We start from the raw sequence: 13,850 nt of genomic DNA, 5'->3' as shown, positions 1-13,850 counted from the left end.
GCCTGAAGTCACAAGTGGATCTTATATTCACTGTGAGAAATCCTGCAATGACACCCACCCAGGCTTGAGTGTCTTTTTGTGCATAAATGTGTGTATGTTAGCGCGTCCACAGGGAGATGTTGTGTGCTTTGTTAGGTTGAGTGTAGCTGCACGAGAGGACATGCCAACAGATGGGAGAAAGACTCTGCCTGGCAAGGACGAGAGATAATTGATATCCACATGCTTCAGTAGGACGCATACATGCACACGCATACGGAGACGTCCTCATTCTCAAAACCTGTCAAATATGCAGTTTCCCCAAATATGCAGCTGTGGTTGCAGTTAGCACTGTAGTCGCCGTGGGTAGGAAAACACTGGCTGAAGCGACAAGGTCTGTGCGAACAGCTATAGAGGCTAGTTGGCCAGATAGTTCATTTGATTGAGTTGATTTCATGCTAGGCTGCACGCTAAGAGAGTGAGGTGAGAAAGATATACTGTATATACTTGGCTTGTTGCACTCACATTATGGATTAACTGGACTGTATATGTAATCAGAAAAAGCTGTGCTGTCAGGACAGAGAGGAAACCATTGCAGGAAATGGCATATTTTGCTGTTAATTTGGGAACATCCTGATAAGATTGGATGAGTAATGGTGCTTGGGGAAAGATCTAAATTAAGTGGAAAAACTCAGAGTTAAATGCAAAGTGTAAATTATCTGTTTTGTCTTGAGCACTCGGTCTTAACTTCTATTCCCTCTACCGTATCCTATCCCTTTCATCATTCTCTACATCTCCATTTCCCCCGTCTCTTTCTCATCAGCGCTCTCTGTCTCTCTTTCTGTGTGTGTATGAGAGAGAGAGACCGCATGCAGTTGTGTGAACTAATGACCGAGGGCTACCAAACGCCTGCACAAAGCCAGCCTCTGTGCTGCTGCCCGGGCCAAACAACTCGTGGCTCGGCTGACTGAGCCAAATGATGACACAGACCACACACACACACACACACACACACACACACACACACACACACACACACACACACACACACACACAAGAACAAAGTCAGCACGCCATATTTTCTGATTATGATTTTCAGATTTGTACCTTCTCGAGCACAACACAGATACGGAGAGTGAGACAAAGTTCACACTATGTTTCCTCATCGTTCCACAGCAACTACACTCACGGGTCAAATGTTACTGGTGGGTTTCAACAGTGTGTGTGTTTGTTAGTGGGTGGAGGTCCTGTCTGTAAAGGTTCGGAGGTGGACACACATTCTAATGAAAACCACACACACACACACACACACACACACACACAGGAGTTTGACAGGACAGCATTATGCACCAGTAGAATAACAATCATCAGTCAATTAGGCCGTGACACGGTCTCCTGATGGTGACACCGGCAGTCCCAGTGGAATACATCAATGACTTCACACAGCAATATACACATTCAACAACAGACTGCCACTTGTTATTAACCCCTAGAAACTCATGTTTCCAGTGCAGTTACTATTGAAACACAACCTATGTAGAAGATGACATCAAATGCTCCTTTAAAAATAAGAGCAGTTTACGTCAATAAACGCTGCTATAGTTATTTCACATTAAATTTGCCATTAGAAAATATACTCAGACCATTCTATTATATGATTGGAAAAACCAACTTTAAAATTAAATATTTTCCTGTAACTTAGACACTGTGATTAGAAGTTAGCATTTAAATGCATTTACTCTATACAGTTCACTTGTGAGACAAGAATTGTATTTTTCTTCAAGATAGTCAAAATGTTTTGTCAGAAGATATGTGTGTGCGCAGTGGTAGCAGCTGTTAATATCTGAACTCACCACTTCCTATGTGTGTTTCACATTAACACCTTTACTGAAAAGAAAAGTGATCACAGATCACAGTTTTAATGATCAAGTAACTGCAGTTACCGTTTCATTATAGTCCAACTTTGTTTTAAAGTAGCTGAATGCCTACGTGTGCTTATCTCATTTTGGATGACGTTTAAATATCCAATACACCTTTCCTGTTTGATGGCAATCTCACGCTCCAATCCCAATCTGGATTCTTATGATCATTTTGTATCACCTTAAATAAAGGTGGCCTTCAGTTTTTGATCAAATCCAACTCACAGACTCTAATGTCAAAAGGCACTCATTCATAAAAACCAACTGTGCTTTCATGGGGCCTGTTGTGTGTAGAGCAGTTACAACATGTGAAATCCCATCTGGGACTTGATGTTTAGTTTGTAGCTGCTTAACTGATGCCGTCATCATTTATGATAAGAGAAGTGATTGTGGTTGATGTTCTTGCTCAAGGACACCAACAGAAATCAGATATTCACACTAACCATCAGGCACTCTGCTGGCCTCAACATAACGAATGTCATTTGCAACACTGCAATCATGAACTTCTTCTTAATATATATTCAAACAATGGTCTTACTTTTCCAGTATGTTTTGTTTTTGTTACACTAACCATTAAAAACTAGTTTTGTCTTACATCTATCTGCCCAGGCTGTCATGAGAAGACTGGAGTTTGCTTCATTGATGCTCTGATCAGGTGAATGGGCAATGGGCAGCACCGCCACGCCACACTCAGCGCACCCACCTGAGCCTGGCATGGCCACAATGGACACACAGCGGGCATTGGGGGCTCCTACCACCTGGCACACTGGCTACATACACACAGCAGATGGCTCGAATCGGCCTCCGATGGAGGGTGCAGCTGAGATATCCTATTGCTTGTGTGTAAATGTGTGTGCAGTGTCAAAAACAAGCACTTACAATAGGTATTGAATTATCGACTGAGATCCTCTCTTTTGTCTGATGTCCTCAGACCACCTATTGAGATTGTGAATGTGTGTGCAAGTGTGTGTTTGTGTGTCATGGTGAATGCCCTCTCATTGTCAATGCTCAACAGTGCCTTGAAGTGCAGAAGTGGCCAGGAGAATCGGCCAAATCACCACAGTTTCACTTGAATGTCCATCTGCTGACTGCTTCACTGCACACACAGAGGTGGTTTAGTTACAGGGTTTCTTTAGATGGGAAGATATAAAATGGAGAAAGGAGAGAGTGAGGTATGATACAGTATGTAATACTGGCATGCTGACAGGTGAACAGAGACACGTGATGACCAATGACAAGTCGAGCCAGGCAGCCAGAGATGATGAAACAGTCAAAGGGAATGAAGGCTTTTAATCCTAAATATCAAGTGCAGCGGATGGCTGGACCGCGGCTCTGTCCTTGACCGCAGCGGTATCCAGATGACCGTTGGAATTAGTTAATCACACCAGTGGATGTCACCTCTCTTCATCACTTCCTTCTTGCCTCTGCCTCGTCTTGCTTTTGTCTCTATCTGCTTCATCTTTCCATCTATCTTCATTCCTCCCCCTGTATATCTCTCCTATCTACGTGCCGTCAAACCAGGACTCATTAGTAAAAGCTTCCCCTGTGTCAGTGTGTGTGTGTGTGTGTGTGTGTGTGTGTCCAACTGAGCAGAGAGGGACTTCATTAGTGCAATAAACATGTTGTTTATGCAGCCATCTTGTTGCTCTGGACAACCTTGAGCATTATAGTTGGTTAAAAATAGACTCTGAATGTAGATATCACACGAGATATCAAAGCCAAATGTCAAATGAAAAGATGTTTCAGGTAAAATCATGTTGCTTAAAGCAGAAACATCTTCCAGCACACTTATGAAAAAAAAGATCTGTTTGGCACTCACTGCAGCCATAATTTCTTGTTTGTTTTTTTTTATTCTGTCAATCCTTCTCTCTGTAAGTGCTAGAAAAAAAAACACACCAGAAAACTGCCCCCTTGAAGCACATTCATCCATCCTACCGATACCCTGTTTTTACCCCTCTCTCCCTTCCACACCCTCAGGCACAGCTATACAAACAGCATTCAACACTAGTGCTCTCCAGAGGAAAGTGTAAGAAAGGGAACACGCTGCATCATTACATCATGGTCTGCAAACATTCCCACCAAGCTGTCAAAAACTAAAAACACACTCATGAGGAAGACTCATTCATCTTAGTTTATTGAAAAAAAAATTATAAGCGCACAAATAAAATCACTTAGAAATACACTGACCCACTAAAACGCACAGAGCAGACGGGGATAAGTGACTGCCGAATCATAGAGGAAGAATCTGTTTTCACATGTTTCAAATTCAGTTGCTCTTTTTCCGTTTTTCTTCATCTGTCTCTTTATCCCTTTGCCTTTTTTCTCCCTCTCCCTTAGTGTCAATTTTTTTTCAGTTTTTCTTAATGGCAGGACACACTCTGTGGAAATGTGTGTGTGCTTGAATGCCAAGTTTTAGATATTGTTCCTTCTATGCAAATTGAATATTTTCCAAAATTGGATTACTTGTTGTTGAGGGGTTTTCTGTCTGAAACACTAGGCAGCCAAAAGAACTGCAGGCTCTTTGGCTCTGTTGTTACACACACACACACACACACATAAAAACAACATATCTCAACAACCTAGTGCAGCATTGCTTTCCCAGGTGATGTTCTACACACACACACACACACACACACCTCAACCAGAGTGCAAAACAGCGCAGAAGAAAAGACAAGTGAGTATAGCTAAATAAATAAAGGAACTGTTGCCAAGCTAAGTGAATGGATGTCACTTTGACAAATTCACAGCGCTGAATCTTAGTCAACACTGTATTGTCTGTTGTCTCTTGCTCCCTCATAAACACACATGTGAGCGCACACAAATCCATGCCATCACAAGTGCACACATTATTATGCGTACTGTGAGTGACAAACACACAAACACTGCGTGCATACACAAACACACATTAAAAACACACAAACACACAGGCTGATTATACATTCATAATATTGAATGGATGACAGGTCTTGAGCAGTGCGGAGGGAAACAGGGTGAATTCTAATGAGCTACCATTTAGCCCGAGAACTCTGTCCTCCATAGACTGGATACACACACACACACACACACACACACACACGTAACGAATACTCAGGTTGAACACAAGCATATTGCATGGATAGCATTGTAATATGACGTATTTTAAAAGTACACATCTGACGTACAATCACAAAGACAAACGTTACATACAAATCAGCTTCATCAACTACAGAGACTATTGGTCTGTCTCATGAATGTAAAGATAACATGGTTTCATTCAGTAACTATCAGATTCCACATAAGGGTCAACATTAACTACATTACTGGTCAAACCTGATGTTGACACTGAACCTAAAACTACCAATTTCCTGTGGTAAAAACAGCATCTCAAAGAGATGCTCTCTAAGAAAAAACTTTTATGAAGCAGAGTTAAGTAAAAATCAGACACCTTCCATCCATCATCACTTTATCCCTCTGTCCTCGCCTCTGTCTCTCCACCTGAATTAGTCAGTGCTGCACAGCTGACCAGAACAGAAAAGCCATTTACCAGTCATAGCTGTTAGATTGATTGAAGGCAAGCTCTTAAAATTAGAGGCGAGGCTGTGCATGGTGTTGGGACACTGCAGTAACATTTAATGTCTGACGTGACTAACATGACAATCGATGATGGCGTAGCCACAGACACGGAGCTTTAAACTGCTTGTTAAACGAGCAGGTTTTAAAGAGCCACTTGAATGTCCTGTTGGAGACGGCCACTCGCGAGAAAAACTGTCAGGACTGCATTTAATCTTAGTGTAAAAGGTGTGTTTGGTGTAAATGTGTGATTATAAAGCTGCAAGTATCCAAATTCACAAAGAGATAACACTGACCACGATTGGCTGAAAAATTACTCACCATGCAAAACAGAAAAAACTCACTCAATGAGTTGTATCCTTTTCCCATGTCCACTAAACGACATGTAGAGTCAGTATGTCATCTTTAGAAATTTTCCCTCAACTAAAGTGCTCCAAATCAACCAAAACAAAAAAGAACCAACAATTAATTCAATTTATAAGGAAAAGAGGGGGAAAAAAAACATAACACATTAAAAAAAAAAAAATCATTCCTACCTTCTTCAGTTTGCCATTGCGTGTGCCGACAAAAGCCACGGTGTTGCCGCGATAGTCATATGCCGCCACTGAGGTCATCCCATCGTCTTTGTCGATGAACAGGGGGGTGCCCTCGATGGTGCTGGTGCCCCCCAGTGGCTGGTTGAAGTCCTGGCCACAGAAGTTATCGTCTATCTGCAGCGGCTGGAGGAAAGCAGAAACAACAACGATCAGACAAAAAGCCTGACAAAAGCATAAAACTGTACAAAGGGAAATTCTCTTTTTATTCCGGTAATTCCATACGTTGTTAAAAAAAATTCACAAATGTAAGTTCTGAAAGCTTTCTACGGGTCAGGTGATGGGCTGAGTGTTTTTCTACAGTAAACAAGGCTTACAGGAGGTATGAAGGATTTCATTATAAAGTGGCAATTTATATTCTATCTTATGTCATTTAAAATGTCCTTTTTGTATGTTCCAGCCTTATTTTTCTTTAACAGTTCAAAGTATGGAGAGAAGAAGGAGTAGGAGAAAGGTTCTGAGCCCCGACCATCAGGGCACACCCCTAAATACAAATGTTAGAACCAGCAGAACTGTGTAGAAGTGCACTTGATTCCATATAACAGTGGGAGTGCACAGAGAACTATAGGTGCATCATCTAACTTTAACACTTTTGATTATCCGACATGTTAAGAATGCTCTTCACACATAGGCCATTCATAAATACGCCCTTTTTTCCCCAAAACAGAGTCCCATCATGCAAAACCCTCAGCATATTGTGAATTGTTCAGTCCCGGTGGTGACATGGCGGTAATGCTGGCGACCATGTGACAATATCTGGAGCATTCCACTGTCACGAGGGACTTATCGCCCCGGGCAATCCACTGACCCATATGATGCCTTAACCAGTCACCACACACACACACACACACACACACACACACACACACACACACACACACACACACACACACACACACGCTTGTGAAGTAGGGTTAAAGTGGCACAGACAATGAATGGTTTGTTAAACTAACATATTTTGCACTTTTGGACACAGTTTCAGGGTAAATTCAGTCTCAGTGTGGTTTGATTGTCGCTTAAATAATTAGCTGATTAGTCAATTCAGTGAATAAATGAGAAATAAATTTGGGTCACACAAACACCAAATATTAACTTTGTCCACCTTTTCAAATGCAAAGATTTTATACAATTGTAAGTTTAACATTTTTGGGGTTTTTGACTGTTAGGCAAAAAAAAACGTTTGAAGACAGACAGACAATTTCTGCTCTGAGAAATTGTGATGTACACTTTTCACCCTTTTTCCAACATTTTGTAGAAAGCTAATGAAAGTAACAGCTAGAAGGCCAAGGTTCAATAAAATAAAAGTCTCTCTTAATCAAAAGACGTACTTTTTGATTCTGCTTTGGCAATACTGATTTTGATTTTGACAGAGACCAAATGTGTGTGTGTGTGTGTGTGTGTGTGTGTGTGTGTGTGTGTGTGTGTGTGTGTGTGTGTCAGACTGGAGGTTGCTGACTGACTGCTAAAGTGTGGAACTGAATGGGTATCAGTGTGTGTTAACCAGAGTCAAAAGACACATGTGTGAGTTAGTGTAGACACACACACACACTTGGGGAGTGTGTAAATGGCGGTGTAATCCACAGTCTTATCACTACATCATCTGATTGATCCACACAGGAGAAAAGATAACATCCCTTCCCTCGCTCTCTCTCCCGCCCGATCTGCCTAAATTGCCTGCAGCTCAGCACACGTCAATAACCCGTTATTCTGCCTTCTTCTACTTTCTCACTCTTTTTCTACATCTCCCTCCAGCTGCTACAGTAACTGAGCAAACATCAATATCCCCTCCCTGTCTCTTTATACCTCTGTCTATCCATCCCTTCTCACCTAATCACTCTGCATCACCCTCTTCATCCATCCTTCCTCAGCAACTCTCCCTCTGCCGCCATCTCTCATTCAGTCACGACTCTCTCCCTGTCCCTCACACACATCTTTGGACCTACATTACAGTTTCCCAATAGTGAAGAGGTGTGTGTGTGTGTGTGTGTGTGTGTGTGTGTGTGTGTGTGTGTGTGTGTGTGTGTGTGTGTGTGTGTGTGTAGAGCTGTAGGTCTATCAACTGGAGCTAAGAGGAGCTTGCTCCTGCTTGATTACTCTGTACAGTGATGTCACGTGGTAAAAGAAAGGGAAAAAAAAAAAAAGGGGGGGGGGGTCTTAATGGGAGCCCCTGTATGTATGGGTGTGTATGTGTAAGTGTGTGTTAAGGAAAGTGAGAGACAGCACACGGCCATTACCTGAAACAACTTTCTTTTGTAACCACTAATGGCTAGGGGGCAATTTCTTCCCTCTGAACAAAGGCGACTGACAGACAACACACTCTGACAACCGTACATGTAGACTCGTAAGCCTGTGTACACAGACACACACACACATTCAGTCAAAGCTTCCCATTTAATTTCTGTGTGTACACACAGATTTTGCTACAAGCAACAAAACAATTCCCAACGTCTTCATATGACATACAACTAGGGGCAACAATTTTAAACCATATAGTCATGGGAAAGAAATCCATCAATCTGGATTAGAGTCTGCCCCACACACACACACACACGTACACAAACACACACAAGCAATCCCATGACGTCAGCGCCTAAGGGAAACAAGTTAAAAGGGTTAATCCATCTTCTATGGAGGAGACTAACTGTCGAAATTACTGTATACAATAGCCCCTAGAGTCCATAAGGGTTAACACACAACACAACACACACACGATGCACACACTAACACACACACACACACACAGTAGCCTATATAGGTCTCTCTGGGGCACTGGAGGGTAAAGGTGCTATAGCATTCCTGCAGGTCTAGAGGGTTTAAACAGCATAGATCAGCATGGAATAAAAGGCGTTTCCCTTGAGGTTGGAAAGCATTTTAATGGAGGCTACATTCTGATGTGGGTTCTGCAATTTAAGGCACTAAAAGATTCCCATGTGAATTAGAGCTGATATTCAGTATGGAAAGAATATTCCCGTCTGTGGTCTCTGCAGGGTTATTGGCTGGAGATGGTATTTAACGTTCTGCAGTGTTTTCAAAGACGCAGAGCTCCTTCGGGGATGAAAGAGTTAAGCCAACAACATTCCGCTGACTTTGGCAGCAGGGTCTTACAAATGCAGAAGAGGAGGTTTCTTGTTTTGATTTTCACGGGATGCATGCGGCGCACACTGGATGAATTTGTGGATTTGCAGCTCACAGGCACATGGCCTTTTCCACTCAAGACCCCCTCCCAAAAAATTGTGTGTGTGTGTGTGTTGCTTCAGGCAGTAATGTAAAAACTGATAAGAGGAGCTAATGATGATTTTTTTCTATTCTTATGGAGTTCTGATCCATTATCTCAAAAAGAAGTAGGCATAAAAGTATGATTATAAATGTGTGTATTGCAAAAGGAAGCTGCAACTATTGATTATATTTTATTCTCAATTAATCTGATTATTTTCTCAAAAGATGCCCATATTGACATCTGAAAAACTTATTTTTGTCCAACCAACAGTCCAACACCCAAATCAACCCAATCTTCAGATCACTATCATATAAAGATCAAAACTATTAAAAATTAAGGAGTAAAAATCAATTACTTAAACAAGTAATCGATTAATTGATCGACTAATCGTTTAAGCTTTATTGGATACCCAGATTGAAAACCACTGTGATCTGTAATGGGAATTATGAAAGGGTTCATACACACCTATGGTGTGTATATAGAGTACATGTGTGCTGTCAGCTGATATTCAAGGTCAAAGAGAAATATGTGACCTAGATACTGCTGATACAATATATATGATATAAGATATATAGGAATATAGGATTGTACACAAAGACACAAGCAGACACACACACACACACCCAGAGTGGTCCCTACAAACAGCTAGAGGCCACGTGTGTCACTGGCAAACGGCCACAACAGTGGTGGTTCCCCCATGGGTGGAGCTGCTTCACTCACTTCACACTGCAAAATGATGAAATATAGTCATTCATATGGCACTAGACACGCGTGTGTACACAACTCAACCCACAATAACACTGACTGATTACAGATGTGTGCTGACTGGCCTGCGCTGAAGGAGATGCTGGAATAATCATTCCCCTATGATTGCCATTTCTTTAACGTATCGCGTCAGGAAAATATGTGTGGGCACACATTACGCCGACTTCAAGTGGAGTTTGTCAATAGTCACCTCCATTCAGTAAAACATATGGAAACAGCAGAATACAATATGGGCTTATGTGCGGGAACATATATGGTGTTGTTGATTGAATACACTGCTCTAAATTATGGCCATTACGGTGAAAGGAAAACATGTATGGCAAACACAAAACAACTTATTCATTTAGCAAGATGCGAATGGATTAGGCAACATGTTGCATTAACAGGCGCTATGTTTCTGAGTAAAAACATGTTTGTACAGAAAAAACGACACTAAATATTTTTATTATGGAAGGACAGGAAATGTGAATGTGAGTGTGTGTTTGTGTGTCAGAGAGAGAGCAAAAGAGATGCTTCTATCATCATTGAGCCAACAGACAAACAATACATAACCAGAAACTCACATTTCCTGCAGTCTCAAACACAACATGTGATGTGTTTTTGCTGTTAATGTAGAGGTGAGGCTCAGTGGGTGTTTGTGTTTTTTAATGTTTTTTTGAGAGAGCAGGAGAGAAGTGAAAGAGAGTTGGACATTGGGAAAGGGAACCAAAAAAACTATACGACATCAACCACATTATTTTCATATAAGATGATAAAGGTTTTTACAGTACACACACACACACACACACAACTAAGATTATGTAGGCAGATGCAGGTGCCTTTTACGTGATGTGTGTGTGTGTGTGTGTGTGTGTGTGTCTGCGTGTGCCTGGCTCCAAGCAGAGTTAGGGATTCTAGGAGAGGGCAGCTCATAAATTACCCAGAAATCTCAGTGTGGGCCTTGAACTAAGGGGGACATTGCTGGAGTCTCTTCAAGAAGAATAAACACAAGCAGAGTTTGTTTGTGTGTGTGTGCGTGCGTGCGTGTGCGTGTGTGTGTGTGTGTGTGTGCACTCTCAGGCCCTTGTGCTGATATACAAAACAGTGGAGCAACCTAGCATCTGATGGTTTCCATAGTTACACCTTCATAAAGCAAAGCCTGTATGTGAGTCAGCGTGGTCAAAGGAAGTCAACATCACTGTCCTAGAAGTATATAGGTCCTTCTCACATATACTATCATTTGGTTAAAAGCAAAAGGGGAATGAAACTGTATGACAGCCACACATACACATACACACACACACACAAACACACACACACACACACACACACACACACACACAGAGACACACACAAAGCCCACTGACCTCATACCAGATCAAAGGGAATTACAGATTTCATGATGCTTACTTACTGACACCTCCTCAGTGTATAACACTGACATTAGGACTCAATAACTGGGACTCTCAACTGTTGGAAACTGGCAACTAACACACACAAGAAACATGCCACAAACATACGATATTAATTTGTATATCAATATTTACCTTTTTTTTTTTTTTTTAAAATCCATAACCTGGAATGATACAACTAGGCTATTTAAACCAGTGATTCCCTTATCAAAACAAATGCTGTTACACATATTGGATGAAGGTCCTCAGGTTATTGTGGTACTTATTTTTTTCTGTATTCCTTAAAGCTATTCTATGGATTTTGTTACATCCATTCATCACAGACAGTCAAAAAGCAATTTTTCATGTTTCAGCTTAAGGAATTATTCATGTCATGAGGGTAATTCAGTCACCAAACATACAATTTTAATTTTGGAGTGAACTACCATTTCAAATCTTAAGAGGGCATGACAGAGTTTTATGTTTTTGTATCAATTTGTTGATGGTTTGCTTTCATTTAACTTAAAAAAAAAAAAAAAAAAAAAAAGTCACTGTTCTAAGCCAATAAACACCGTAATCCCTAAGGTTAACGCACATTAAGATAATGCTGTGCATGACATGCTATAAACACTAATGCATGTGCAAAAACAAGAACAAATCCACAAACAGGCACTCACGAGCTAAACAAGACATAAAATTCTCATAAAGTTCATCACTGACGTCACTTGTGATGCCACTGTCTCCATAGAGACAGAGTGTGTTTGATTGGCTGGCTGTGTCTCAAAGATGACAAAAAGCATGATGCATTAACATCTTGTGGAAAATATGTTTCGTTATCCAACCAAAAATGTTTATACAGGCTGACGATTTATAACTCAAGACTAGAGGTGTATAAGACAAATAAATGTTGCAGAAGGGAATTTATTTTTGTCCAAATTGTTTTCTACAATATGTTATTTGATTGTCACTGATCAATAATTTATAAAAAAGAGATGACTGCAACAATTCCATATTCATGGGTTGCAGGGTAGTAATTTCTATGTTGAGTGCACTCCAGGCAGACAGTGAAACCTCAAGGAGTTGGCACCTTTTCAGAGAGCTGCTTCCAAAAGCTATCACCATGTTTAGACCGCTATTCAACTGAATGGGGGAGACAGAGGAGAAAGAATACACAACCTATGGAGTATGTCCAAGAGGAAATACAACTGTAAACATGCACAAAGATACACAGAGTCCCTTGAAAATGAATCTTTCTCAATGTAAGCTCACAGGGAGTTAGAAACAAGAGGGGTGATTCTGATCAGGAGATCACCAGTTCAACAGCTGGGAAATGCGGCTGGACAAAGTGAATGAGGAACACACTTTCCCCCTCCATCATCAACCACCACAGGTGCCCTTAAGCAAAGTACTTAACCTCCAACTGCTCTCTTGGAGCAGCTCAGTGAGCAGAAGTGAAACATGGGGTCAGCAGATTTAAAGGTTTCAAACAGCAAAAGATATTTTAAGAAATTTAAATGTTAACCGTAACTGAATCCAAGAAGTATCAAGTACCAGTACATATGTATATGATTAATGTGACCAAATGTAAGTTCATGTAATGTAAATCAACATAAGGAACAAACCAAAAATTTCAGCCAGTCAAGACTCATTTTGCATCTGCAAATAAAACCAGCTATATACCAGCTAGAATAGGGGAAAAAATAAATGTAGAAATAAATATTTTTTAGAAATATAGACTTGGTTGCCTGGGGTCATCAATTCTACATTCATTTACATATGAACAAAAACAGAAATTAATCAATGTTTAGTCTATATTTACAAAAAGAAAAAAAAAATGAAAATGTGCTTTAATAAAAAAATCACTAAGACAAAACTCTGACCGAAACAAATTTATTTTAAAAGCACTATTTGTAGTGCAAACCTTTTTTCTTACTTGCAGGGATTTGGCACATTGTCTGCAGTTTCTCTTTTTACTTTCTATTTGATGGAGCATAATGAGCATGTCATCTTTAAGAAGAAAACTGTGTAAGCTGTGGATGAACTGGTACATCTTATCTTTTTCTTAATAACTAAACAAGGATCTACATTGGCCGTACTTGTTATTCTGGAAGCATCCAAATGTATCTATACATGAGAACCAGGGTGTCTACGATTGGTAGATGATTATGAGAAGTAGACCAATTTTGGTCTCATACATGGGAAGCAAACTATAAATGAGGAAGCAGATGTGAGCTTTTAAAAAAGGAAACTCTGAGCAAACAAACACACAGAGACTATTAGCATGAGCAACACAGGCACAACCCCTGCCCCACATTTTCTGATTACTCCTGATAATGATGTATGCAACACACCACCCACACACAGTACGGATCAATACATAATTACACTGACAATTAGTATCATTAGAGTGGTGCTAGAGATGGGGATTTGTTGAGCTAAACACTCCTCAGAGAGAGAGAGG

General features: G+C 40.7%; 1 protein-coding gene across 4 annotated transcripts in view; it reads right to left on the bottom strand.

Moving 5' to 3' along the window:
* plxna1b (plexin A1b) overlaps positions 1-13,850 on the bottom strand; it is a 186,970-nt gene that overhangs the window by 129,628 nt on the left and 43,492 nt on the right. For all 4 annotated transcript variants that reach the window (XM_023423435.2, XM_023423437.2, XM_023423436.2 and 1 more), the window contains exon 3: positions 5,981-6,163. In XM_023423435.2, coding sequence (XP_023279203.1) covers positions 5,981-6,163 — 183 coding nt within the window. The remainder of the gene's footprint in view (positions 1-5,980; positions 6,164-13,850) is intronic.

The sequence above is a fragment of the Seriola lalandi genome, unplaced genomic scaffold, assembly GCF_002814215.2.
Source record: "Seriola lalandi dorsalis isolate HSWRI2012SDOR001 ecotype SW California unplaced genomic scaffold, Sedor1 jcf7180002054692, whole genome shotgun sequence".
Taxonomy (NCBI): Eukaryota; Metazoa; Chordata; class Actinopteri; order Carangiformes; family Carangidae; genus Seriola; species Seriola lalandi.
The sequence above is the reverse complement of the archived record's forward strand: the minus strand, read 5'-3'. Positions and strand labels throughout refer to the sequence as shown.